At 35.4% G+C, this 27,803-nt stretch overlaps 3 protein-coding genes across 4 annotated transcripts; all 3 read left to right on the forward strand.

The window, feature by feature from the left end:
• The first annotated feature begins 3,952 nt into the window (after positions 1–3,952).
• On the forward strand, positions 3,953–8,521 carry LOC146995610 (uncharacterized). 2 transcript variants are annotated; one of them, XM_085821482.1, is made up of 6 exons: positions 3,953–4,310; positions 4,405–4,446; positions 4,555–4,635; positions 4,865–5,557; positions 7,748–8,070; positions 8,182–8,314. In XM_085821482.1, exons 1-4 carry the CDS (start codon positions 4,278–4,280, stop codon positions 4,916–4,918), a joined length of 210 nt encoding a protein of 69 aa, XP_085677608.1. In that variant the 5' UTR covers positions 3,953–4,277; the 3' UTR covers positions 4,919–5,557; positions 7,748–8,070; positions 8,182–8,314. The 2 variants fall into 2 exon arrangements, with proteins under 2 accessions (XP_085677608.1, XP_085677607.1); XM_085821481.1 differs by lacking the exons at positions 3,953–4,310; positions 4,405–4,446 and having other exon boundaries at positions 4,555–5,557; positions 8,182–8,521.
• On the forward strand, positions 6,635–7,009 carry LOC146995611 (protein GVQW3-like). The gene has a single exon (XM_085822890.1). The coding sequence runs from the start codon at positions 6,635–6,637 to the stop codon at positions 7,007–7,009; it is 375 nt and encodes a 124-aa protein (XP_085679016.1).
• LOC118206055 (uncharacterized) lies at positions 8,269–10,387 on the forward strand. The gene is made up of 5 exons (XM_035378332.2): positions 8,269–8,971; positions 9,053–9,130; positions 9,238–9,496; positions 9,605–9,812; positions 9,914–10,387. The coding sequence occupies exons 1-5, from the start codon at positions 8,904–8,906 to the stop codon at positions 10,024–10,026; spliced, it is 726 nt and encodes a 241-aa protein (XP_035234223.2). The 5' UTR covers positions 8,269–8,903; the 3' UTR covers positions 10,027–10,387.
• Positions 10,388–27,803: the final 17,416 nt, after the last annotated feature.

Raw genomic sequence — 27,803 nt, forward strand, 5'->3', positions numbered from 1 at the left:
GTCCAGAGCCTGTATGTTGACTCTAACGGACCATCACTTTATCTGAGGCGTGAGCAATTGTCCCTTTTGCAATATTTTAATATTCTGTCACAACCTGAACATCCCAATAAGCTGTGCTTACTTGATAATGTATGTAACACTTTATTTGAAACACGTCCATCCTGTGTTCCTACCTTTCCTTTAAGACTTCGTCCTATCATTGAGGAACATTCCTTCTCTGATATGCGCCCCAAGCAGTACAGAACTTTGAAATCCCACCTTGGGAAAATTTACGGATTCAGCTTCTTGATGTTTTCAAACATCACGTGAAGGCAAGCACTAACGAGATCGTTTACAGACAACTCTTTGCTGAGCACAGGCAGAAGTATAGCAGTTATTATCCGACATACGCAAATGGATTAAAGTCAAATGATCATGTCGGGATGGCTTTTGTATTTGAAAATTACATAGAGGGCAGATGCCTGCACCATGCTTTCTAAGTCCTAACATCTGAACTAACTGCAATATATTATGGTCTTTTGTACATCTCAAAGCTCTGCCACAAAAATTTCATATTTTACAAGACTCGTATAATGCTCTTAAATCCTTGGAAGCTTTTCCCAACACTTAGAATCCTGTGGTAATGGATGTTCTCAAAATTCATATAAATTTAACAATTCGAGGTTATGAAGTCCTGTACTGCTGGGTTCCTGAACATGCTGGAATAAAGGGAAATGAGCTTGCAGATATCGCAGCCCGCCTTATCCCTTTTAGAGATATCTACTGTGTCATCAAGGGAAAGATCCGAAAAAAATGGCAGAAAATTTGGGATGTTAAGCATCACAACAAGTTGAGAAACGTCAAGTCTAGAATTGAGCATTGGGATTTTGCTGGAAATCGTAAGGAGGACTTTCTTTTGACTCGCCTCAGAATTGGTCACACTAGAGTCACACATAACTATCTTCTCAAAGCTGAAAATGAGCCTGTTTGTTTTAATTGTAATGTTTGTTTATCTGTTCGTCATATTTTAATTGAGTGTCCATGTTTTAATAGTCTTCGCCAGAAATATTTTAATAGCTGTGACTTACCTCTCGACCGTTTAATCGGAAGAGAGTTCAATTGTAATTTATTTTATTATTTAAAAGAGACTGGCTTTTATTACCTAATGTAATATGTTTTCAAGACTGTGTCTTGAATTCTAATGTGTGCTTTTAACTTGTGTTTATATGACTTCGTCCTCTGGATTTGGTACATTTATCTACTTGTTTTTATTTATTGAATTTTAATGTCATCAATTATAATCATCCCATCTTGTGTTTGGCGCGTCATAATCATCTCTGGTTTTGCGCCATAATCACTTACTCACTCACTCACTCACCCAGAAAAGGATCGTTGTATATATCAAACGCTGCATATATCTAATTTAGTTTATTTATGAATTTTTTTGTATGATTAAAAATCCTAAATGCATGATTCTATTTTGGAGAGTAAATTTTTCATATGGTAAAATACCATAAATGTTTTCGCGTGATGTTTGAACTTCCCTTAAATACTTCCTTAAATAAACTTCTTTTAATTGGTTTAAATAATGCAATAAAAAAGTATATTTTGTTTAAATATATGTATTTTCTGTGTATGAGGGTGAGCGAAAATTATTCATCTTTTGCTTGAACTCTCAACAACCTCCAATTTAAGCATGTTAATAATAGCCAAATATGCCTTCTGTCGGCGACTTTTATTTTAATGCTTCCAACTGATCGTTTGTAAATAAAATCTAATTTGTGGTTCAAATAAAAAGGAAAGTCTATAAACAAAATTTTAGATTATATTTTATTAGATGTAATTGGCCATGAGTAGAAACTGGTTTTTCGAAATGTATATGAACAAAATATAATAAATGTTTGCCCTTTCATTTAATTTTTTTAATTGAAAACTGTATGTCCAAACCTTGAAATACTTCATATATAAATCTTTGAAAAGTAGCTGGTGAATTTCGTAATTATGGTGGTTTTCTGTTTGTTCTCTTCGACTACAGGAATTTAAAAATATGCTTTGAAATCATCAAGTTGGAAAATATTTTTGCCTTTTAAAGTGTGGTTAAAATCATTAATCCTACAGATTGGTTAGCTGTCAGTAAAAGTTACAGCATTAAGTCTTTGGTAGTCTCCAGAGAGACGAAATTCCATCCGTTTTAGAGATTAAGTGGTGAGGACTAGCCCATGGATATATAGATTGTTTTCCAACACATATTGAAATTCTTGTTTGGCAATCTGTAATTTTTTACTGTCTAGATGCCTTGGTTTGGCATACACCGGTTGGCCATTAGTTAAAATGTGGTGCTTAACATTTATCAAAAGATTATGTTTTGCAGTATTCCGATATTTGGATAACAGATCATGATATTTTAACTTATCATGTACTAAACTAACACAATTCATTTGGGAGATGGATGTAATGTCACATTGAGTAGTAAGATCAATTACACCATAGATTAATCTTTTGTTGTTTAATTCAATTAATAACTTGAAATGGTCTAAAAGATCTGCTCCGATTATGCCTTTATTGATTTTGACAACAATGAATGGCCATCAAAGAGTTCGACGAAGACGACTATTCACGACACGCGCGTAAATAACGATCTTTTATTCATTAGCCGGACGCTAATTTCATGAGTTATTTGACGGTTAAATTGGCATTAATCACAGCAATCGCCAGAGTGATCCTTACGGTAAGCCTACCTTCATCCGAAAGTTGGGGAAGTTCGTTAAAATAAGCCAATCATATTAGACCTACTAGCGGAGATGAATTTTTGCCAAATATGAATGTGTTTTGAAAGCAGAAATAAATAATAAGTGATAAAAAGAACCTCCAGTTAGAACATTCACATCTTGTTACTCTAACTAAGTAATTTACTTTGGTTTAATCTTTATAATGAATGTGTTTTGAAAGCAGAAATAAATAAGTGATAAAAAGAAAATCCAGTTAGAACATTCACATCTTATTACTCTAACACAGTAATTTACTTTGGTTTAATCTTTATAATACAATATATTTTACAATAAGGCAAAATCCAATGTGAAGATTGCGATAGTATCTACAATATTCAGCATTTCGTATACAGGGCCGGATAAAGGGCGATTGGAGCAACCGGGCCCGCATTTGAAAGGGCCCCGCGATACCATCAAAATGAACAAAAAAAATTCGAAATTTAAAGCAAATTGCTTTTGGAAGATGTGGGAAAAATTTGCCCAGAAGCTTTAACCTTCTTTGGTATTCTTCAACGCCTATATGTTTTGTTTTCGGCATAAATATCAGACATTTCCGAAGATTCACAAATTAAAAGCAAAACAGAATCTCTGGGAAATGCAATGAAAGACTATAAATTTTTAGTATCACTGGTTTTTTGGTACGATTTACTGTTAGTAGTAACCCACCGTAACCGGTAGGCGGAAGTGACGTCACCGAAAAGGGGCGTGATCGCCACCATCTTGGATCACGTGACAACCGGAAGTGACGTAGATGGATGGGATGACGTGGACGGAATGACGTCATGCATAGTTTCGTTTTTATTCTGTGGCAACGACCCGATTTTTCAAAGTTTTTATTTTCTGTGGCATCGAATATATACTTTTAGGTTTTGTGGCAACAAGCTCTTGAACCACGTGATTGGAATGACTTCTCTTTAAATTTATTATTTTTAATTATTTGACACGTGATTAATATTAGTTTGATATTTGATTAATATTAATACTATTTTGTATGTCATCAATTTTATTCATTTCCTCTTATTAATAAGTGTCTTAATTATTTAGTACGTCATTATTTTAATTATTACCTTTAATTAAATTTTATTGAATTTAATATTATTTTCCCTGAATTTTAAAAATAACTCAACGAGCGGGATTCGAACTCGCAACTTTTAGTTATGGAAGGCGATTGCGCAAACCACTATGCCAGCGAGACCTTTCAAGCAAAGTCACATTATCGCGTTGAGTAGAAAAACAACCATGACGTCACTAGACTGGGAGAAACACGCAAATGTCATCTCTTTCACGTTGCAGCATGCCGAAACCGCTTCACGCTTTCTACATCCTCCGTGGCGAATGTATACAATCTTAAACGACCAATCAGATTCTCGCTAACAATATCTTATTTCCGCCAATCAGAGTATTTGTTTCTTTGTACATCGCCTACATATTCGCTTGCGTTGACGATTGCAATCATTTCTACTCTGGTTGTTGCTGAGTAAACGTTATCTTGCTTTGTGTGATTTTCTCTTGCGCCATTTTATCTACAAGATGTCTACCAAGCCTGTTTATTCTGCATCTAATGTAAGTATATTTTCGCTTCTATTTGGTTTTAGATTACTATTTTTAAACACGAATTTTTTTGAATGTGTTATTAATTCAAATTTTTAATTGTTAGGTGTTATTTGAGGATTGTCCTTTTCGTGATTCGGATGACGATGTAAGTTTTTACACGTATTTTCGTAGCGTATTTTATTTCTATTTGAATGTGTTTTACCATTTATATTACCATATTTTATTTTGAATGAATCCACTTTTATTTTGATAGTTATTAGATGAAGTGGATCAAATATTCATGGAAAATCCCCTGGTTCTGCCCTTGTATTATCAAGTGGGTTCCGGATTCGAGGTAAATATAATTAAGTATTTCAGCATTTTTAGATTCTATTAGAATATTTTTTTTTCTTATTACTAAAAATGAATGTATTTATTTTTTAGACTTCTGTCATCAGCTCATGGCCCTATATATATGGCTGGTTCCGATGAACGATCGGCGTGTATTTTTCTTTTTACATGAATGTCTTTTTTTGAAAATGTTTGATTATTACCGAAAACTTATCTTTATTTTTACTTTTCAGATCGATGAGGCGATTATTCTCACAGAAAAGCCTCATCGCCGAAACCACAAGTAGCAAGCCGAGGAAATTACTTTCCGGGCCAGTAATAGACATCGAACGACTGCCTCACGACGTACAAGGAATCCCAATGGTACGAATTCCAGATACCGTCCGGGAATTGTTTGAGCAACTCGTTCGCCGGACAACAGCTAATCTGCGCCCATCAGACCTCATCCGGTTCTGCATCCAGGCAGAAGGCTTGGATAAACCGATTGGCACGTCCCTGATGGCAGTTTCGGCCCTTACAGTTGAAAAGATTTGGGCTGCTGTCATGAAAGTGTTGCAGTCCAAAGACAAAATCGAGCTAGACGCAGGATTTGCAGTTGATGTGATCACCATAAAACGCCCTGTGGGTGCCGGTGGAAACAGAAAAGTGATCAACATCTCCATGGACAGATTAAGAAAACAATCTATCTGATCCATACCCTACGATGAGGAAGGACTGTGCTGTGCTAAGGCGATTGTTTATGCGTTGGCATATCTGAATGAGGACACGACTGCCATCAATGCTATGAAAGATCGTCGCCGACCAGCTCTTGTGAACCGTGCAAAAGAGCTCATACATCCGCGAATGTGTCTCTAGGCCCTTGCACATTTGCGGAAGACCATCTGGATATTCAAATTGCAGTCTTTTCTTCGGATAATTTGAACCGGGTAAGTCATTATTTTTGTCTCAATTAAAATATTTCTGTCTTCAAATTTGTTTTTTATGTTTATAAACGAGATTTTACATTTTTGGGGCCTTTTTTAAAATCGTAACTTGATTTTAGTTCTTTTGTATTTTGTGGTTCCATACTATATTTATGGTAAAATTTATTTTGTACATAAATAAATTTTAAAATCAGCTACAAAAATCAAATGACTAGCATTATAATTTAGGATTATTATGTTTCCATGTTAAAATTATATCTTGTGAAAATGCACGCAGAAATTTTAAATTAACTTTATGCATGTATGCAATTCGCTTCTATGTTAATGGGTAAAAAGCTGAAAGATTTTAGATTTTTCGATAATAGAATTTGGAATTTATTTTTATAGAAACATTTTTTCGAAGTTAAAAATATAAGTTGGAATAATTAAGTGCGCGCTGAATGTTTAAATTAACTTTATGCATATATACAGTTCGTTTCGATGTTAAAAACTTTAACTTATAAAATTGAATTCACGATGAATTTTTTTGATTACTTTAACTTTTCAGATTTTATTTACATGTATGCACGAAGACAATTTGTTCCTATGTTAAAAATATAATTTGCGAAATGATTAATTTAACATTTAGGCATATATTTCTGAGCATTTAGATGTTAACAACTAGAAAATATTGAATGCATAAAATGCATTTACACATAAAATGCATGCATGTATGCAAATCGTTTCCATGTTCAATGCGCCGTGGAAGTTTTAGATGGTTTTATATATGTAATTAGATGTTAAAAACTGATTTCTAAACGGTTCGATTTTGGATTTTACGTAGGCTGTTTTTTTTTTCAATCTCCGATCGCACAGTATGATGGTCAGGTATGTGGTAGGTGGTTGGTGTGCGTAGTAGGCGACTGCGCATCTCCCCCTCCACACGTTTTGTCACTGGCGTATTCAACACGCCATTTTCTGTTGAGTTGCAGTCACGTAAACATAGCTGTCGCTAGTGATTCTCCCGCCAAGTGTGAATTGCGAGCTGTTATTCGTTTTTTGCAGGCAGAAGGGAACAGTGCAGCGGAAATCCATCGAAGAATGAGTCGAGTGTATGGAAACAGCTTTGTGAGTGTTGGCGTTGTTCGTGAATGGTGTGGAAAGTTTAAAGATGGCCGAACTGATGTGCATGATAAAGGGGGTCAAGAACGCAAGTCTGTCGCTACAGACGACATTGTTGAACGAGTTGATCAAGCGGTTAAGCAAAATCGAAGGTTCACCATAAGTGAATTATCGATGAAATTTTCGGAAGTTTCAAGACCTTCCCTGTACTCTATCGTTACTGAACAGTTGTGCTACAGAAAAGTTTGCGCTCGCTGGGTCCCACAGATGTTGACTGACGACCACAAAACTCGCCGAATGGTTGCAGCGTTTGAGTTTCTTGACGGTTACAATACTGACGGAGAAGGGTTTTGAAATCCATTGTGACAGGTGATAAGACATGGGTTCAATATGACACGTCCTAAACGAAACGACAATCACAACTATGGATGCACACAAATTCTCCAAAGAGACCCACAAAATTCAAACGAACCTTTAACAACCTTGGGGTTATGGCAACTGTTTTTTAGGACCAAAAAAGTGTGTTGCTTGTGGAGTTTATACAACCTGGAACAACAATTAATGCAGATTCATATTGTGAAACTTTGCGACGCTTACGGAGAGCTATGCAAAACAAACGAAGAGGCATGCTGACTTCTGGAATTGTTCTGATCCACGACAATGCCCGTCCTCACAGCGCTCGTGTAACCCAACGGCTTCTTCAGCAATTTCAATGGGACATTTTCGAACATCCACCATATAGTCCCCGTCTAGCGCCGAGTGACTTTCATCTGTTCCCTGAACTGAAGAAGTCGCTTGGCGGGAAGCGCTTCCAAGATGACGTGTAGCTGAAAGAAACCGTCACAACTCACTTCCAATCATTGGCGGGGACATTTCATGAAGAGGGTATTGCAAAGCTTGTTCACAGATATGACAAATGCCTCAATCATCAAGGTGATTATATAGAAAAATAACCTGTATTGTACATTACTTTTGGTAATAAAATCTTTTTTGTGTATTCACCCATTTTTTCTTTATAGCCTATCGTAGGTTGAAAAAAAAATAGCCCTCATATTTTTAAGAGAAACTTTTTTTTGTCTTACTCTATTTTAGGTGGTCTATAAAAGAAGAGAAAGGGCTCAACAGATCAATTGATGGCTCCACGATGGGCATTACGATGTGATCAAATCCCTCAAAGGGTTTTTTGGCAGCAAATATTATTGCAAGACCTGTGAGAACCTATCAGTGTGTGAAGACCTATCGGCGCGTTAAAGAACACCGATGTGCCCAATGCCTGTCCCATATGCTTGGGAACCGACTGCTTTCCGGGCCAGCCCCAACGATGTCAGGATTGTGACCGTCTCTGCCGCTGTGATGCCAGTTGTGCAGCACACAAAGCTCTCACTGGAAACCAAGAGTTTTCACTTTGCGACAGGGTAAGTGTTTTGAAAATGTATCTTAATGAACAAAGTTATTTATCATATAATTTTCTCGAAATTGTTATGTTTTAAAAAAATTTAATTGTCGTTACTGGTATACCTGTGCAGGGAATGCTGCCAAGTGACTGAACGCCGTAAGTGCCCTAAAGAGCTTCACATATGTGGAACCACCAAGTGTCCGTCTTGCGGCCAATTTGTGGTGGCTGCTGAGCACCGTTGTTATTTGCGACGTGTTGCCCCGAAGAATTCTGATGACAAGTTCATTTTCTTTAACTTTGAAACGGACCAGTCTTCGAGGGAGCATCTTGTAAATTTCGCGGTGGCTCAGTATGCCGACGGCACAGAAAAAGTGTTTCCGGGATACACGGCATGTCAAGATTTCTGTGCCTGGTTGTTCACCCCACAGCATAAGGGCTTCACCGCCGTGGCACACAACATGAAAGGATAAGTTAAAAATACCATAGTTTGCATGCTTTAAGCATGACTATTTTTTTTCAATATTATTCATATTTTTTTACTTACAGGATCGACCGACAGTTCGTGATGGCCTGGCTCCTGGAGCAAGGCACAGCGCCGGAGGTGATCCCTAACGGGTCTATGATCATGTGTTTAAGACACCCTAGTCTAAACATTCGGGTCATAGACTCGTTAAATTTTCTACAGATGGCGCTGGCCAAGCTGCCGGGCTGCTTCGGTCTCAGCGAATTGAAAAAGGGTTACTTCCCCCGTCTTTTCAACTCCAGGGAAAATCGAAATTATGTCGGACCGCTGCCTGAGGACCGGTACTACAGCCCGGATACTATGAGTACATCAGCCCGACAAGCTTTCATATGTCTTGGTACGAAGAACACAAGGGGGACATATTTGATTTTCAAACAGAGATACTGGCCTATTGCAGGTGTATTTTCCCCCACCTTCTTGTTTCATTCTTATATTTCATGTTTCGTATATTTAATTTTTTTTTTTTTTTTTTTGTTAGATCGGACTGGGATATTTGTCGCTGTTGCCTGGAGTTTCGAGACCAGATTTTGGATGTGGCGGGTGTGGATTCATTCCGGTAAGTCATTTTCTTAATTCTTTTATACAATAATCATTATGTTTACAGTTATGTTCTTATAAAATAATCATGTTTAGTGGCTCATGAAGTTGTTCTTTTCTTTTCAGATACGTGACCATTGCCTCAGCCTGTATGGCAACGTATCGGAGTGGCCACATTCAGCCTAACACGATTGCCATAGTACCCACACACGGATATGTGAACTCCACTAATTACAGCCCTGATTCTATCCGGTGCTTGGACTTTGTTGCTGCTTCGAAAGGAATTGCCATTCAACATGCTTTGAACAGTTTCGCAGAGCACAGAATCGCCGGAATCTCGGTAGAGGGTTTCTGCGAAGAAACGCAAACCGTCTATCAGTTTCAGGTAAGAAAATATACCCATTCTTTTTGTATGAGATTCTTTTGAATGATTTTACACTTTTAATGTTTAATTTACATGTTGAACACTAATAATGGATTTGTATTATTTTAGGGCTGTTTCTTCCATGGGTGTAGTTCGAGCTATGACGGTGATGTCATTCACCCCTTAATGGAGAAGCTGGGTCGAGACGTCCTGTATCACGACACAGATTCCATAATCTACGCTACCAATGGTCGCAATGATCCTCCCTTAGGTAACTTCCTAGAAGAATTTACCAACGAACTACTAGATGGAGATGTCATCAAAACCTTCATGTCAGGTAAGGAACTTTAAAAAATTCTTTATTTAATATGTACCAAAAACATGTTTAATGCATGTTTTTCTGTTATGTCTTTTTCTCATGATGTTTTATTTTTTCAGGAGGACCAAAAAACTATGCGTACCAGACGGCCACTGGGAAAGCCTGCTGCAAAGTCAGAGGATTTTCGTTGAACTTCCGAAATTCCCAGCTGTTAAAAATTTTGAAGCTATGAAACGCTTGGTCTGCAGTCTGGATGATAATGAAAGTATCCTTCTCCATAATCCTTCCTGAATCACCCCAGAAGTGAAGAGAAGAAAAGTGGTCAACAAAAAGGAGACAAAAATGTACAAAGTTGCGCTGGACAAACGGGTGATCCAAAAAGACTTGACCACACTGCCCTATGGATTTTAAGAACCTTCTATAGTATCACATTATATAAGAAAAAAAAAAGGATTTTGCAATGTATGAAAAGTTTTATTATTGAAAAAGATGGTATGTACAAAAACGTTTGTATGTAAAAAGATGATATGCACAATTATGCATTTACGTGTAAAGACGTATTTAGAAATAAATAAACAGAAGTTTGAAAATTATAGTGTTGTTCTTTTTTAAACTATTTCATAAAAGGTAAGTTTATTTAATAACTTTTTTAGAAAATAATGCTTATGTATTCAAAAATTAGTTTAATTAGGAAATCAGGTTAACTTTATCAAAGAAAAATTAGATTTAATTATTTATTTTTTTATTATCAAAGAATAATCAGGTTAACATTATCAAAGAAAAAACATAACACAAATAATCAGTTATTAAATTTTATTATTTATTTTCATTACAATTTCAGCCATAGTTTTGTTTTAGGTTTAGCATACATAGTTTTTAAATTGATCAAATGCTTGTTTTTCACTAAGTCTTAAGGAAAATTATTCACATTGAGTACATTTTTAAACTCTTCAAAAGCAAACGGTCTTTGAGTTTTATATCTCAAGAGAAAGTTTATCAGTTGAACAATGTTGGACCCAGAAACATATGACCTTCCAGAATCAGTTCTTTATTGTGTGTCCAGGAAATCTGATGTTCTTTTAGAAAATCTCTTATTTTCAGAGCCGTTCTTTTCTGTTTCACAGGAACAGTCTGCATAATTTCCATTTCTACATCTGTCTCAGAAAGCTGTTCAGGCGGTTTTTTTTTTTTTTTTTTAGACGCTTTCACATGAGGAAACGTAACATATTTTGGAAGAACTTGGATGTACAATTTGCACTTTTCTTCATTTTCTTTTTTAAGATGTTTTGAATTTGTGTATCTAAATCACTCAAATGTTCATCTTCAAACTGATGCATACGATCTAGGGGTACCAGGGCGAATTTCTTACTGTCTTCCATGGATAAGAGAGGATAAGACACTGATTGCTGCAGGAATCAGGAAAGATATGAAACCGTCACCTTTTTGAACCAAAAGCCGTCTTTTCTTAAAAAGAGGTACTTTTTTGTCCGCTAATTTCCTTAAAGTTCTTTTAAAAGGTTTAAAGATTCTTTGTCTATAAATATTGATGTATAACACTGCATGAACTAATAGATTTCTTATGCTAGTATATACAGAATCCTAAATCGAAGTGAAAATGAGAAGACTGTGCATACAGTTCCTTTAATTGAAATATGGGTTTGACCAGACAAATCTCAGTCTTAATGGACATGCCACACCATGCAGATAGATAGTGCTTGTGTAAATAGTGCTTGTGTTGTTTTTGTTTCTTAGAGCTATGAAATAAATATACTTCTACATTTTAATTTTTTCTTTTCTTGTTTCACCTTTGGATTGCCTATCAAAAAGTAAGGAATTTTGATATTATTACAATATCTGATTTAAAATAACATTCCAAATAACAATTATTGGTAATGTTAAGGTAATGAAAATTATAAATTAGGTTAAAAAGTAACCCTCAATGTGGCATATTTTTGAATTAAACTTTAAAAACAAAAAAAAAAAACTTCCCTCTTTATTAGGGAATTTAATTAACTAATTTTAAATACAGAGCTATGTATAATTTTTTCCCTTGCGTGTTATAATAACTGAAACAAAATTACACTGATACAGTCAAAATTCCTAAATGCAAGTACATAAAATTTACTTTAGCAATTTTATGAGATGAGACAGACTGAACACATGAATAAATTATTAAATTTGGCCCATTCCATAGTAAACTTTAACCATTAGATTACATTACTACACCATGTTAACTGTTTGAAAAGCAAGTCATATGTCAGATATTGGTTGTAAAATAAATACACAAAATAATATATAGATTATTGATGATATCTATACTAGTGTTTATAATGATCTATACTAGTGTTTATAGATATGATTAAATGTAACAGAAAATTTACTGTCACAACCACATTTTTAAGTAAAATGTATAATTTTAACATTTTATAATATTTAAGATATGGTATTAAATGCAAAATTATGTGCATGGGCATAACTTAGTAAATAAAAAAAAAAAATTTGTAATCAAAGAATGAATGTCATGAAAAATTTCATAACTAGCAGAATTTAATTTAGAAGACTTTTAGACATTTATGATAAATAAATTTGAGACTTCTTCACCCAAAATTTAATTATAATTAACTAAAACCAGTTTGACCTTCCACAAAATCCTTCAGCTGCAATTTTTTCAAGCTTGAAAACCAAATTATTCTCCGCATTGTAATAACAGCTTAACCAGTTGAAATCCCTACAGAAAGTTTGATAACACAATAATAGAATAAATAGAATAGAAAAATTAACACAAAAGTATAGAACATCATTTAAACTTAACATTATTACAAATTTTGAATCAAAGAATAATTTGTTTTATATAATTCTATCTTTCTGCTCACGCAATTAAAAAAAAAATCTGAAAGGCCTCAGATTTTAGCAGTCACTCAAAAGGGCTGAAAGTTTATGAGTGCACAGATTATCAAAACAGATGAGGAGTGGAAATAGCAAATTATTTTATAAGATACTGACACCAGAAAGTTAAATATCTTCTGTATATTTGAAAAGTGAAGAACTATATCATGTAATTATATAAAAATATTAAATGTTTTCAATGAGATATATCATGAATTAAATGCATTTTAAATCAATCAGGATAAAAAGTAAAAAATTACATTGTTTAAGAGCTGTGTGTATTGCTTTTAAATAGCTTGGCTTGTTAATCGATAAGAGATTAGATTTTAATATGTTAAATTTTGCCAAATGACAAGACTTGAATGAAAAGCGAAACAAGTTTACGATTGACGATATGAAGTCACAATTCGAGACTAATAGTCCTTTTGGGTGAAAATGTGCGTTAGCCCACTGCTTGGCGATTTTCAGTAGCGGCGATTTTTTCAAAATCGCCGGTAAATGTTGTATAAACAAAGTTGCGAAGGCGGAGCTATGTGACGTTCATAAATGGGTGGGACTAAGATTGTGACGTCACAATGTATTCTCTACAGATGTAGAAATAAGTATACTAAATTTTTTGTATTTCAAACTATTAAATACGGTAAGTGAATTGTAACAGTTATTAAAACTGTAAACAACGTCGCAGTCTCTCATACAGGGTGAATATTTTTATGCTTTAGTATTCATATAAATAAAAACAGATTTTTTTAAATTTTAATTTCATATTGCGGAACATTTTAACTTTATCATCTTTACAATATTACCTTATTGCTACATAACGACATTATCTCTTACATACTAGTAAGTAAACAATCTTCATTATTTTCTAAAAATTTTTAAACTTTATATTAATAAAAAAAAGGGAAAATATTTATTATTGAATATCAACATCATACACAGCTTTCATTTCCATGTTTCTTAAATTCCTAAACCACGTTCTATACTTTCGTATTAGAATTCTACACATTAATAAATTTTAAAAATCTAATTTCTCACAATGAAAGAAAATAAGAAAATATTAAAAATAAGCAATTTTAAAAAGAAAAAATATTTTCACTTACCCTTTTCAGGAAAATAAAAAGTCTTTTTGACAATGACGGCACGTTTCCCTTGCATTTCCAATAAAGTAATAAATTTACATGTACATTCACTCACCTCTCTCAGCATTACAGATAAATCCATAGCGATTGTTTATTTAACGAAATATATGCAGAAAAATGGCAAAAACACACAGATAAAACCACTCGATTGATAACTACAACATAAGAATATTCAAACGGCAAATGAATTAACTGCTCAAATTACGAAGTAAAAATTCCAAAAGAAATCGTCTGCTTGGAAATTCTTTTTAAGTGCAAGTATAGTTTTGAAAGCATAAATTATCGTCTGCTAATTGACAATTTGTCTTCGGATCAAGCGTCAGTACGTCAGTACATTGCAGTCAGGTACCCGCGCGTGATGCGCTACGCTAGATTATCATACTATACGATTTTCTATCACATAAAGTTCCTAATTTGGAGCAGGTACGAATACATGCATGAAGATGGCGATAATCCAGTGAGATCCCAAGAGACAGGGCCACCGCAGTGGCTAACACGCCCCATCGGGCGAGGGCATGTGCGGAGTAAGAAAAAAGAAATGCCAGTTGCAACCGAGTCCAAAGAGTCCAGTGTGACACACATAGTTATTGAAATACAACACACAAAAATACAAGCAATAGTGAGCAATTGGGTACATAGGTGCAGAAATAAAAAATTAATATAATATATTAAACATGGGTGACAATTTGTGAATTTATATATTAACAATTGCAAATCAGAGACATTGCATATAATAAGAAAGCATATCAACAGGTTATTTAAGATGTCTGAGTACGGCCCGAGGCCTTTTTTTGAAGGCCTGGCTATTGTAATTATAATCCAATACAGGAATAGTAGGGTTACAGACATTAGGGATTTTTTGGTAGAATCTGAGTGCCAGAGTGGCCATATATTCTTTTAGATATGGTATCTTAAGTTCGCGGTGGATTGCCGCGTTTCTAATAAACCACGGACAACCCGCCGCTTGCCTAAGCACAATATTTTGTAGAACTTGCAGTTTTGGCACATGGGTATCATAAGTATACCCCCAGACAGGGCAGGCATAGGTGATGATGGAACGTAACATGGCTTTATAAATGAGTAATTTGTTATCAATAGAGAGAACGCTGTTCCGGGCAATTGAGGATAAATTATCGTCTGCTACTTGACAATTTGTCTTCGGACATTTGTGCTCTCTCCTAAGAAATTTATTCGTATCTAGTTATTAAAAAGCGCTGTGAAAGCCATGGCTTTTCGATATCTAAAGCTACGATAGGTAATATTGTCAACGATAGGAAATTAAAAAAAAGACAACAAATATAATGAAATTAAAGAACAAAATAAAATCTGAAATTTAAGATTTTACATTACGCCCCAAAGGTGCATTTCTTTAACACTTTGCGTGTTACCTTTATTAATTAAATATCATGTTCTTCGCACTTAAACCATAAAATTCAGTTCAACAGCAATATCACAAAATAATTTTAAAATAAGCATATCTTTAGATTTTCCGATACACAGTCTCGCGCGCTGGAGATAAAAATGTTTTTATCTGTAGAGCATTGTCATTGCTTGCTTTGAAATTCCTCAGTACGTTAACCAAAAATTCGTTAAAGCTTTACAAAATATGAAAAAGATAATAAAACAAATTCCAAATTTCAAATTTGGGCCTCCAGATGCCCATATTCACAGGAGAATGACGTTATTCTAAATTTGATGTTTCTAGTTACCGTTGTTCTATCAAAATTAGGGAAATATACATACATTTATGAAGATTTTTAATCGTTTAATTCCTTTAAATATAATACAGGGCGATAATATTTGTTGGCCACAATTTGAAACATTGGCTACATTGCCCTTTTCCCATGCACACATCGATCTATTTTCACTTAAAAAAACATTCCAGAATTGCACAAACTCGGCATCGTGCACGACCTCGGCATTGAGAACCACATTGGCTTTGCCCATGTGCACATCGATTTATTTTCACTTAAAAAAATATCCCAGAATTGCACAAACTCGGCATAGCGCACCACATTGGCTTTGCCCATGTGCACATCGATCTATTTTCACTTAAAAAAATCCCAGAGCTGCACAAATTCGGCATCGCGCACTACATTGGCTTTGCCCATGTGCACATCGGTCTATTTTCACCCTAAAATACATCCCAGAATTGCACAAACTCGGCATCGCGCACCACATTAGCTTTGCCCATGTGCACATCGATCTATTTTCACTTAAAAAAATCTCAGAATTGCACAAACTCGGCATCGCGCACAACCTCGGCATTGCGCACCACATTGGCTTTGCCCATGTGCACCCAAAAGTTACAGACCTTGTCTTCTCCAACTCATCTTCATTGACTACGTTCCTCTCTGGGCACGGCCCGTTTCCTGATTACCTACACAGATTTGGACTTAGAGACTGTGATCTCTGTGAATGTGGACTAATCGGAACGCCAGACCATTATGCATTTACATGCAGATTGACAGAGGCGCACCACATGCGTCCTCCTTCAGATAGATATTGGAGGGAATGGACAAAAGTGCTACTAGAACGGAGGGGTGCGTGCTTTAAGCTTCACAAGATCATCAAGTTCTGCAGGGTACACTTTTCATTTGTCACCTAATACCTCCCAGCGCATAACCCTGGTACCAGATAAGTAATATCTGTTTGCTACTGTTATGTCCATATTATTTTCATCATACTCTTATCCTATTCGTTAGATGCATTTAACGTATTACCTTAAATACTACACTTTATGTGACTTTTACTTGACTGTAATAATCATCCTCGATGTGTTTATAGTTGTAGGGTTTATATTTACTATAACTAACATTTATTTTAAGTTTAAACTATCTTTCCTGTCAATCCTTACTTTCCCCTGGAACTGCCAATGCCAGAATATGTAAATTTGAGTAGAATGCGCAAGCATTCAAATTATCAGCGGAAGTAGTATGATTTAAATAGAAGGAAACGAGTTCGGTGAGAGAGTTATTCTTACTTCGCGAGCGCGGAGGTAGAAATCGAGAATTAAAGTACCCCGCGTTGCGGCCTATGTGGTTGGCGGGAAGTAGTTGTAATTGTTCCAGTGAGCTTCAAGTCTGCTGAATTAGCTGCGGCTTTTGTAAAACGCGGTGAGTTAGTTATTTTAGAGAGCCTCGCAGTTAGAATATTGTCTTTATTTTCTTTTCAGGTTATTATTTTTATTTTGACTGCCTAGTTGGCACAGTTTGTAAGCGTCAAGAGGACGCAATTTTAATTTAGTACGTTGAATAAAAAGGGACTTAAACCCTTTATAAGACTCTGTGGTTTATACAAGCTTTCACAGTCACCTCTTGGTTGCGTGCTAGTTAGAGGCGCGCAACGTTATATTGGCGCCCGAACACTTATCGAACTGAAATCGCCGAAAATTGGATGGAAGCCGCTGGACAACACCAAGAAATGACAACGCAGTTAGAAGGATTTGGATACCTGGTCCAGACTTTGAGAGCATCAATCAAGCCAAACGTCTATTTCGACGGAAAAAATTCGGTGGCGGTATTTCTCGAAGGTATAGAAAACCACTTTCAGCTCTACCCTGTGCCTGAAAGACAAAAAGTTGCCATCGCCACATCAGCTCTAAGAGGACAGGCCGCGCTATGGTGGAAAAATATAGGCAAATTTCTTCTAGGTGAATTTGGAAGCCCGACGTATACATTTGAAAATTTCAAAAAATCGTTAGTAAAGGCTTTCCCCATAGTGAAAGATCGCGCACGGCTGGAAGCCGAGCTATATAGTTTCTATCAACGGGATACAGCACAATTGACGGACTTTATTTTACGAAAAATCAAGGTAACGGATATGCTGTATGGCAAGAAACCCGATGCGGAGATTATTGAAATAATATTACCAAGATTGTTACCCGCTGTCCAAGACTACTTTGAAATTAGAAACCCAACCACATTGCAGGAACTTTTCGAATTGGCGGTGAAGTTTCAAAATCGCAGAATCGCGGAAAGAGCGAGAGGGGAAACATATTCTCAAAGTACCAGAAGGAAGGAGGAAACAAGAAATGGAAATCGCTCATATGGGGGAAAGAACTATCAAGCTAACGCATCGAAACTTGAAGGGCAAGGCCCAAAAAGAAAATTTGAAAATAAGCATCCGCGTACCCAGAAGACACAGATTGAAAGGAAAGCTTTAAACGACTAGAGGGGCCTGTGAAAGGGAGGGTCCAGACCCCGGAAGTTTTAGAAAAACCCTCAAATAGACATCTAAATACAGTCATCGTAAAAAACTCACAGCTACCAATTATACAAGTCCTGGTTGGCGATGTACCAGTAGAAGCCCTCATCGATACAGGAGCAGAAGGAAATTTCATGAGTGAAAAGTTCTTCAAAAAGAATTTTTATAGGATACGACTCTTTAAAACCAGAAATACGGAAATTATAGCGGCGCAAGGAAAAACATGTCACTGCATCGGGAAAGTATCATTAAACATACAGGTAAAAGAGGAAAATCTCAAAGTATTAATTTTTGTGGTGAAACACCTCCAACACTCTCTTATTTTAGGTATGGACTTTTTAAGGGCCGCGAGGGCCAAATTAAATTTTCAAGATAGTTCCGTGGTGCTGGAGATGGACCAGAGGGTGGTGGAACCTGCAGAGACACCTGAATTGGACCTTAGCCATCTGAATGACCAGGAAAGTAAAGCAATACAGCAAGTGGTGAGTAATTTTTCTCATTTGTTTTCAGAAAAACCGGGAAACTGTCAGATCGTGACTCACAAGATTCAATTAAATGCCGAAAAACCTTGTAGGACTAAACCTTACCGCTATGACAAACAAAAAGACGTAATCATCGAAGAACATATTCAGGAGATGTTAAAGAATAAAATAATAACGCCCATAAATAGTGAATACGCGAGTCCAGTCGTACTATGTAGGAAAAAGAACGAGTTTCCTCCTTCGGATAAAAGGGCTTGGAGGTTTGCTATCGATTATAGAAAACTAAATAGCATAACTAAATTCCCAGTTTACCCTTTGCCGGTTATAGACGAGATCATTAGACAGATCAAATCGACGAGATATATGTCTACTTTGGACTTAACGTCTGGCTACTATCAAATAGCTATGAGACCCGAAGATATACATAAAACCGCGTTTATAACAAAATCGGGCACTTATGCATTTTTACGCATGCCTTTTGGGTTGTGTGGGGCCCCATCAACATTCCAGAGAGCTATGGACATTGTTCTAAAGCCTCTCCTAGGAAAATCAACTTTAATTTATCTAGATGATATAATTATAACGAGTAGTACGTTGGAACAACACGTTAATGACCTCGAACAAGTTTTTAAATTATTAAAAGAGGCCGGTCTTACAATTAACGCCTCAAAATGCAAGTTCGCAACTAAAGAACTTAAATATCTCGGTTATAAAATTTCGCAAAAGGGTATAGAAACGCAAGATTCAAAAATAAAAGCTATTAAGAATTTCCCACCGCCCAACACCGCCAAGAAACTTTCGTCTTTCCTTGGACTATGTTCTTACTATCGATCTTTCATAAAAGATTTCGCTAATATTGTTGAACCACTCTTAGTAATCAAAAGAAAAAAGAGTAAATTTACGTGGACAGCGGAAGCTAACACGGCTTTTGAAAGATTAAAAGAAGCGCTTATTAATGCCCCTGTTTTAAAATTCCCTGAGGGGGACGAAAACCTGGAAATTGCGGCAGATGCATCAGACTATGCGGTGGGTGCGGTTCTTATGCAAAATAACCATCCGCTGGCATTTTTTAGTAAAACATTGAATCAAACACAAAGGAATTATACAGCTACAGAAAGAGAAACATTAGCCGTATTAATGGCTGTACACAAATTTCGAGTTTATTTCGGCAAATCGCCAGTAACAGTCTTTTCGGATCATGCGGCGGTTGGTAGACTTTACTCGGGAAGAAAACCTAACGCCCAGGTTAATAAGATGGGCTTTAAAACTCCAAGAATATAATATCACAATAAAATATAAACCGGGTAAGGAAAACAATGTAGCTGACGCACTTTCTCGTATAAAACTGGACGATGAAGGTAATGAACTTAAATGCGCTGTGTTGACTTCAAAAATTTTAGATTCTAGAGATACGGTTATAACTGAACTGAAAGCTGATCCTGAATTTGGAAATATCTATGCTTATTTGAAAGACCCCGAAAGCTTTGAGCACACAGATATCGATGCGATAAGAAATAGAGCAAAAAACTATGAAATAATAGATAATTTATTATTCTATACGAAAACAACGAACGAAAATCTTGAGTATAAGCCAGTCATCCCAGCCTCGCTTCGATTAAGCATTTTGAAGGAGTTGCACGAAAAAAAAACAGCGGGCCACCTCGGGGTCAGAAAGACTTTAAAAAGGGTACGCGAGGCGGTATATTTCCCGCAATTATACAAAATAGTAACGGCGTATGTCAGGTCCTGCAATCAATGTCAGTTAATAAATGATATTAATTACAGCCCGGCCGGGTACTTAAATAGCATTCGCGCTACTTTTCCGAATGAAATTTTAGGCATAGATCTCCTTGGTCCCTTCCCCCAGAGCGAGTTAAATAAAAATCGTTTTCTTTTAGTAATAGTAGATCATTTTTCAAAATGGATAGAAATTGTTCCACTTAAACGCGCGTCAGCCAAAACAGTCGCAGATGCATTCTTACACAGATACATTTTAAAATACGGTGCACCGATAAAAGTCATTAGCGATAACGGAAAACAATTCATTAGTCAAATATTTGAAAACATATGCAATGGACTTGATATACGCCATATCAAAATGGTTCCGTATAGACCACAGGCTAACATAGCAGAAAGAGTTAATAAAAACATTGTAAAAATAATTCGCAGTTACGTTAGCACACATCACAAGCGCTGGGATGGCTACATAAATGAATTAGCTTATGCTTTAAGAACGGCACATCATGATACTACGGGAAAAACTCCAGCAGAATTATTTTTAGGCAGAAAGTTAATTACGCCTTTAGATAAATTATTCTTTGTGCAACTAAGAGAGCAGGAATTTAGACAAAAGGACGTGCAAAAACTAATTGATCAGGCGCTTAAAACTTCGGATACGGCAAGAAATAGACAAAAGTTATATTACGATAGAAAACGCCGTGAAGCAGATTTTAAAGTTGGGGATAAAGTATTGAAACGGAAATTTTCTTTATCAAGTGCCCCAGACAATTTTATGGCAAAGCTAGCTCCAAAGTTTGAAGGCCCCTATGTAATTCAGGAAATCAAAGGAGTAGTCTTATATCTTAAAAACGAGAGAGGGGAAATCTGTAAAGCAAGTCCCGACCAGGTGAAAAAATACTATAATCCAAATGATTTTGAAATCCTTAAAAGTTTCTTGCAGGACTCAAGTCTAAACGAAATAGAAGGGCCAGAGACTGCAACAACTATTCCACCACCCAAGAAACGGAGAACTGAAGAGAGACCTAGCACTTCTACAACCCGGACGTCGGTATCAAAAAGAAAAAAGGATTTTCAAACTCCGGCGTTTAAGAAAAACAAAAATACAGATGAACCGTGGTAAAGACGAAACACCACCTACAAAAGATGGCAGGAGAAATTACACATCAAGGAGAACGCGCACACGGCCACAGAGTCAGGTGCCAGCAAGGCCGCCGTTCCGGAAACTGAAACGCCAACAGGAGGCACAGAAGTACGAGGAACAGAAGAAATTCAAGGACTCCAGACCGGAGGACGTCAAGACCAGCCGTCCCAGGCAGAAACGCAAAGGCCAACAACCAGACGATTACTCCGTCAAGAGGCCAGCATGTAGAGGACGCAAAAGAAAGATCAACGGGGACGACACGCGGAGATCAACAAGGAGAAGATTGACATCCATGACACCTCTAACTTGGGATCAATTTTGTCAAAAACGGATGACGGAGTTTCAAGCATCGAAAACTCAAAGATAAGTTAAAACCTTCTATAAATTGTTTTTCTCTTTTGTTCCGAAATGTTATGCATAAGTACGAAGTTCTATGTTTTGACGAAAGTCAATATGTCTCGGTTGAGACTTAGTTTTGTTTTACTTTATTTAGCTAAGGCAAAAGTATTATTTTCTTTAAGTGTAAAAGCTAAAAAAAAGCATTTTCTGTTGGTCGAAAGACTAATTATGTTATGTTAAAGACAAAATTTGGCCGAAGATAAAAATAACTTCGTATTCTTGTACTAATAAGAATTTTAGTTCCAGTGCCGCCAGCTTGGCGAAGAATGAGTAAAGTAAAAATTTATTTTCTCTTATTCATTTTATGGTAAATTGTAAAAAGCATATGTATTAAACTTTTGTAAATGTATGTAAATACTTGCATGTTATGTAAAAGTAGAATTTAGTCTAGAAGCATAAAATTGTAGATGCTAAAAGTGAATGCTTAAAAGCAATGAAGTCAAAATTTAAGTATTAAACTGTAAAGTCATGCTTTAGAGCGAAAGCCTGCATGTTTAAAGATGAATGAGGGGGAAGCTAGAATGAATGTGTTTTGTAGGGTTCTCCACCTACATTTGAATTTTTAAGAATATTAAAGTAGCTCATTGAGTTGTAGAATGTCGAGTAAGGTGTGTCTATTTGGTTGTTGAATTCTAACAAATCATGGTGGTTAGGGGAAGTGTTGTAAGACTAAAACACGAATATTCCCGTTTGACACCACACACGGTGGAGAGCCAGGGTAAAGTTAAATTAATGCTTGAAAAATTGAATGAATGTGAAGTAAGCAATAACTAAGAAAAACGAAACGTTAAAAACAAAAATTTATTGTGTCAAGAAAGTGTAAATTATAATGTATGTAGAAAGATACTGATACAAGAGGACGCAATGATACTTATTCCTTCCAGATGCTGGAAGGAAAGACCAAGATTGATTGATGAAGTCCAGGAAAAGTTGCCGTAAGAAGAAAGCTTTGTAACGACTAACAGAATTTTAATTGTTACATAAGATTTTTTTTGTGTAAACGAGGCTTTCGCCAGTTAGTTCAGAATTAGATAAACTTACAACAGGTCGTTTGTAGGACCTGCTTCCAAGTTTTCCAAATTCTGGCAGCGGCAAATGTAGGGTTTATATTTACTTAAACTAACATTTATTTTAAGTTTAAACTATCTTTCCTGTCAATCCTTACTTTCCCCTGGAACTGCCAATGCCAGAATATGTAAATTTGAGTAGAACGCGCAAGCATTCAAATTATCAGCGGAAGTAGTATGATTTAAATAGAAGGAAACGAGTTCGGTGAGAGAGTTATTCTTACTTCGCGAGCGCGGAGGTAGAAATCGAGAATTAAAGAACCCCGCGTTGCGGCCTATGTGCTTGGCGGGAAGTAGTTGCAATTGTTCCAATGAGCTTCAAGTCTGCTGAATTAGCTGCGGCTTTTGTAAAACGCGGTGAGTTAGTTATTTTAGAGAGCCTCGTAGTTAGAAAATTGTCTTTATTTTCTTTCAGGTTATTATTTTTATTTTGACTGCCTAGTTGGCACAGTTTGTAAGCGTCAAGAGGACGCAATTGTAATTTAGTACGTTGAATAAAAAGGGACTTAAACCCTTTATAAGACTCTGTGGTTTATACAAGCTTTCACAGTCACCTCTTGGTTGCGTGCTAGTTAGAGGCGCGCAACGTTATATAGTATTAACTTAATTATTATAATTGATATCATATGCTTTCATTTTAATCTGAATTTTGTAACTACAGTATATGTTGTCAACACATTAACGTGTCTAATATATTAATTTAATCATTATAATCGTAATCTTATGACTTCCACTTAAATTGAATGTAGTAAATACATAATCCAACGTATATATATGTAAGTGGATTCCCATCAGCATTAAGTAATGAACTGACACTCTTATAAGTATGTTTCATAAGCAAATTATCTTAAGAATGTATTATATTATGTATATTTAAGCATTCCCATAAGTAATGTAAGCAAGATCCTGAATGCGTATCAATAATATGTGTTGCCAGTTGTACAAAATTTCATGCTTGTTTAATCATTGTACCATAGTATTCTGTGCTTTGCTTACTGTACTCAGAAACTTCATTCTTAGTACTCATTCATCTCAGTATGTTGCCATTTTTATCTCTTATGTTTTTATTGCATATTACCAAGAAGTGTCATGTAATCAAAATGCGCACTAAGTCATGTCAGCCATAGCACTTTCCTATATTCTTTATTATTTTACTGCTATGTAATTATGCCTTATTGCAAATCGTGTAACCTACTAAGCAAGCATATCTAATCTAGAATTTATCATGCGCTTACTTAGTATTAATAGTTATAAGATAGTTGCATCATTTCGATTTCCGCACAAAATTCCTGAAACACAGCTGTATGTTTTGCATTAAATTAAGAAATTTTGAAACTTATAGTACTATTTGCGAACTTTGTTATGCACTTATGAGCTTTAGTATTAAATACTATTCTTTAGTTACTCACTATTAATCGTTATTAATGTATCTCAGTATCATTCATTTACTTACCTATTCAAATTTGCAATGTTCTGCATTCGAGTATTTAATTATTTATCTTATAATCCTATATATTATGTAAGCGCATATTATGAAACGCATATATTATGTAATATGTAAATAACGTGTAGCTGCTAGGACCTATTTAATGTTTATAATATTCTGTGTGCACAGCTACTAATGAGTACAATATTTGTGCGGATAGTGAGTTATATAATTTGTTCATTGAGCAAAACAGTAATAATGTTTGACGCTATGTATATTTTTTTAATGCTATGTGTAATTTTTAGTGCTATGTATAATCTTCATGCTATGTATGTAATCTTCATGCTATGTATATCATCATGCTATGTATGTATGTATGTACAGTATGTCTTTAGTATGTGACACGGACAGATACGCAGCATAGATTAAGCCAAGTTCACCAATAACGATTTGTAGTGAAGTCCGGACACCTTACTAACTCAATGTACTAAATTTCATGCAGTGCTCTTAACCCATTACTGCCGATGGAACATTACACAATCAGAGCAATTGTAATTACACGCGCGTATGAATAATACTCAGCTCAGTACAGCACTTACATCTTTTCATGTAGCAGACAACGTCTGCAAAGGTGCCATTGTAACAACCATTACTGTGAATCGGTAACTTCTGACTTAGACTCAATAAATGCCGCTGGTTTGCGGGGCTCGCCCTGGCAGTGCCGGAAGTAGATAGTAGATAATTTCTACAGGTCAGGCACTATTCCGATTGGTTATACCTGAGGCCGGAAGCCTGGTCTGTAGTGCTCTGCCCATGTGCACATCGATCTATTTTCACTTAAAAAAATCCCAGAATTGCACAAACTCGTCATCGCGCACAACCTCGGCATTGCGCACCACATTGGCTTTGCCCATGTGCACATCGATCTATTTTCACTTAAAAAAATTCCAGAATTGCACAAACTCGGCATCGCGCACAACCTCGGCATTGCGCACCACATTGGCTTTGCCCATTTGCACATCGTTCTATTTTCACTTAAAAAACATCCCAGAATTGCACAAACTCGGCATTGCGCACAACCTCGTCATTGCGCACCACACTGGCTTTGCCCATGTGTACATCGATCTATTTTTTACTTAAAAAACATCCCAGAATTGCACAAACTCGGCATCGCGCACAACCTCGGCTTTGCGCACCACATTGGTTTTGCGCATGTGCACATCGATCTATTTTCACTTAAGAAACATCCCAGAATTGCACAAACTCGGCATTGTGTACCACATTGGCTTTACCCATGTGCACATCGATCTATTTTCACTTAAAAAAAAATCTCAGAATTGCTCAAACTCGGCATCGCGCACTGCATTGGCTTTGCCCATGTACATATCGATCTCTTTTCACTAAAAAAAACATCAGAGAATTGCACAACGTTAGCTTTTCCAATCTTCTAGGATTGAGCCAAAAAGAAATACAAAATATTAAAATAAGCAACTTTAAAACGAACCATACAAGAAAAATTTTTGCACTTACTCTTTTCAAGAAAAATGTAAAGTCTTTTTGAGGGGTTTTATATATGTATTTATATCAGGGGGAATCCCTTTTGGATCACCCATCTTTAAATAAATTTACAAACGTCTATACGCCGTTTCCGTAATATATGCAGAAAAAAGGCTAAAACCCACAGGGGGGGGAAACACTCGATTAAAAAAAGAAACCACATAAGAACATTCAAACCGCAACAGAATTAACAAGTAAAAAAATAAATAAATAAAATAAAAGTAATGAAAGCTTTTAGATTTTACATTACGCCCAAAGGGGCATTTTTTTAACGTTTTGTGTGTTACATTTCCTTATCATATAATGTTCTTTACACTTAAACCGTAAAATTCAGTTCAACAGCAATATCGCAAAATAATTTTAAAATGAGCATATCTTTAGAATTTCCGATACACAGTTTTGCGCTCTGCACGTAAAAATCTTGTTTTTTCCCTTACTTTTTTGCAGTTGCTCGCTTTGAAATCTTTGAGTTTGCTAATAAAAATTTCGTTCAAGTTTTACAAAATATCGATCAGATAATAAAAAAAATTCCAAGTTTGGGATTCCAGATGCCCATATTAGGTTAGAAACGTATGTTATTCAAAATTTGATGGCTCTAGGTACCGTTGTTTTATCACATTGCGAGAAACATTTATGCATATTTTTCAATATTTAATTTCTTTAAATATAACACAGGGCGATAACATTTAGTGGCAACAGAATAACAACACAGCTTCAAAACATCGGGTTAGCCATGTTGGCGCGTTTATTGCCCTTTGAAAAACAATCGCCAAGCAGTGGGCTAAACCGCATTTTAACCCCCTTTTGGATTAAAAAAGAAAAAAACCTTTTGAAACTAATTTCCACTTGTGTTTTGATATTAGTTTATGCAAATTTCAGTAAAATGAAATTTACCAGTTCAAATCAGCACCAAATTAAACTTTGTAAATTCTAGCACATGTTAAAGGTTATCTCATCCAGAATTTTATTGCTAACCATTCATTTCAGAGCAAAATAACACAGTAATTGCCATTTATATGACAATATCAATATCAAATCAATATCAATATCAAAAGTTTAAATCTGCATTTTACGCAACACAGAAAAACTCCAAAAGTAGATCTACTGTTTACCATGCAATTAAGGCATTTTATTCTGCAATCAGCTCTACCAATTATTAATACTTCTAAGTATATTGAGTTTTCTCTTTCTGCTTAATATATTCTGTGTAAAATTTTCCATAAATTTAATTCCTTTTATTTTGAGGTGAGCTGTTATTCAACTCTCAATATCAACGAAAATAGTTCATTTTTTATTCGGTCTCAAAAGAGAAATCAAAATACGTGGATTTATGTACGTGTTATAAATACGTGTATTTATGAATCAAAATACATGAGAAATCAGAGTGAGAAAAGCACTACTACTTTAATCTGCGATTATATATAACAAATGCAATGGATTATAGTTAACAAATATTGAAGTATTTATATTTCTGAAATGTTTCATATATAACACTTTCAAGAATTTTTTACGTATACTCATTTTTTTTAAATGTCTAAAAATTTTTGTATTTTCAAGGAAAGTTTATTCTTTCACCTTTAGTATATAAGTAATGGTGATTTACCAAATAATATTACTTAATGGGGAATACAGAAAAATATCTAACCACTTACCTTTGTGACTTCATCTGCAAAGAGACTAAAAAAGTAGTTCAGCTAAATCTGTTATAATAAATATTTATTATAATGCTAAATCCTGCAATAACTATTAATCTGACCAATTTTGTAAACCTATTTTTTCTTTTTTTTTTTAGATGAAAAATAAACACATTCAAAAATTTATGGCACTATATTATGACTAACAGAGGAAAAACACTTTTCAAAATTCAGAATAGTTTTTATTAATCCAATTTATGACATTTTCTTTAAATTCCTGAAAAATAATCTTATATCCATGTAAAAAAGGAATATGTATTCTTATGTATATA

Source organism: Stegodyphus dumicola, chromosome 8 (genome assembly GCF_044657685.1).
Source record: "Stegodyphus dumicola isolate Sdum_Otavi_A_Nest chromosome 8, ASM4465768v1".
In the NCBI taxonomy this organism is placed as follows: Eukaryota; Metazoa; Arthropoda; class Arachnida; order Araneae; family Eresidae; genus Stegodyphus; species Stegodyphus dumicola.

Bases quoted from the DNA above. Each gene is read 5' to 3' on its own strand.
- LOC146995611 (XM_085822890.1), top strand. From the start codon at position 6,635: ATGAGTCGAGTGTATGGAAACAGCTTTGTGAGTGTTGGCGTTGTTCGT.
- LOC146995610 (XM_085821481.1), top strand. From the start codon at position 7,916: ATGTGCCCAATGCCTGTCCCATATGCTTGGGAACCGACTGCTTTCCGG. The intron at 8,071-8,181 runs GTAAGTGTTTTG...ATACCTGTGCAG, and splicing joins AGTTTTCACTTTGCGACAGG to GGAATGCTGCCAAGTGACTG.
- LOC118206055 (XM_035378332.2), top strand. From the start codon at position 8,904: ATGTCTTGGTACGAAGAACACAAGGGGGACATATTTGATTTTCAAACA. The intron at 8,972-9,052 runs GTGTATTTTCCC...TTTTTTTGTTAG, and splicing joins GAGATACTGGCCTATTGCAG to ATCGGACTGGGATATTTGTC. The intron at 9,131-9,237 runs GTAAGTCATTTT...TTTTCTTTTCAG, and splicing joins GCGGGTGTGGATTCATTCCG to ATACGTGACCATTGCCTCAG.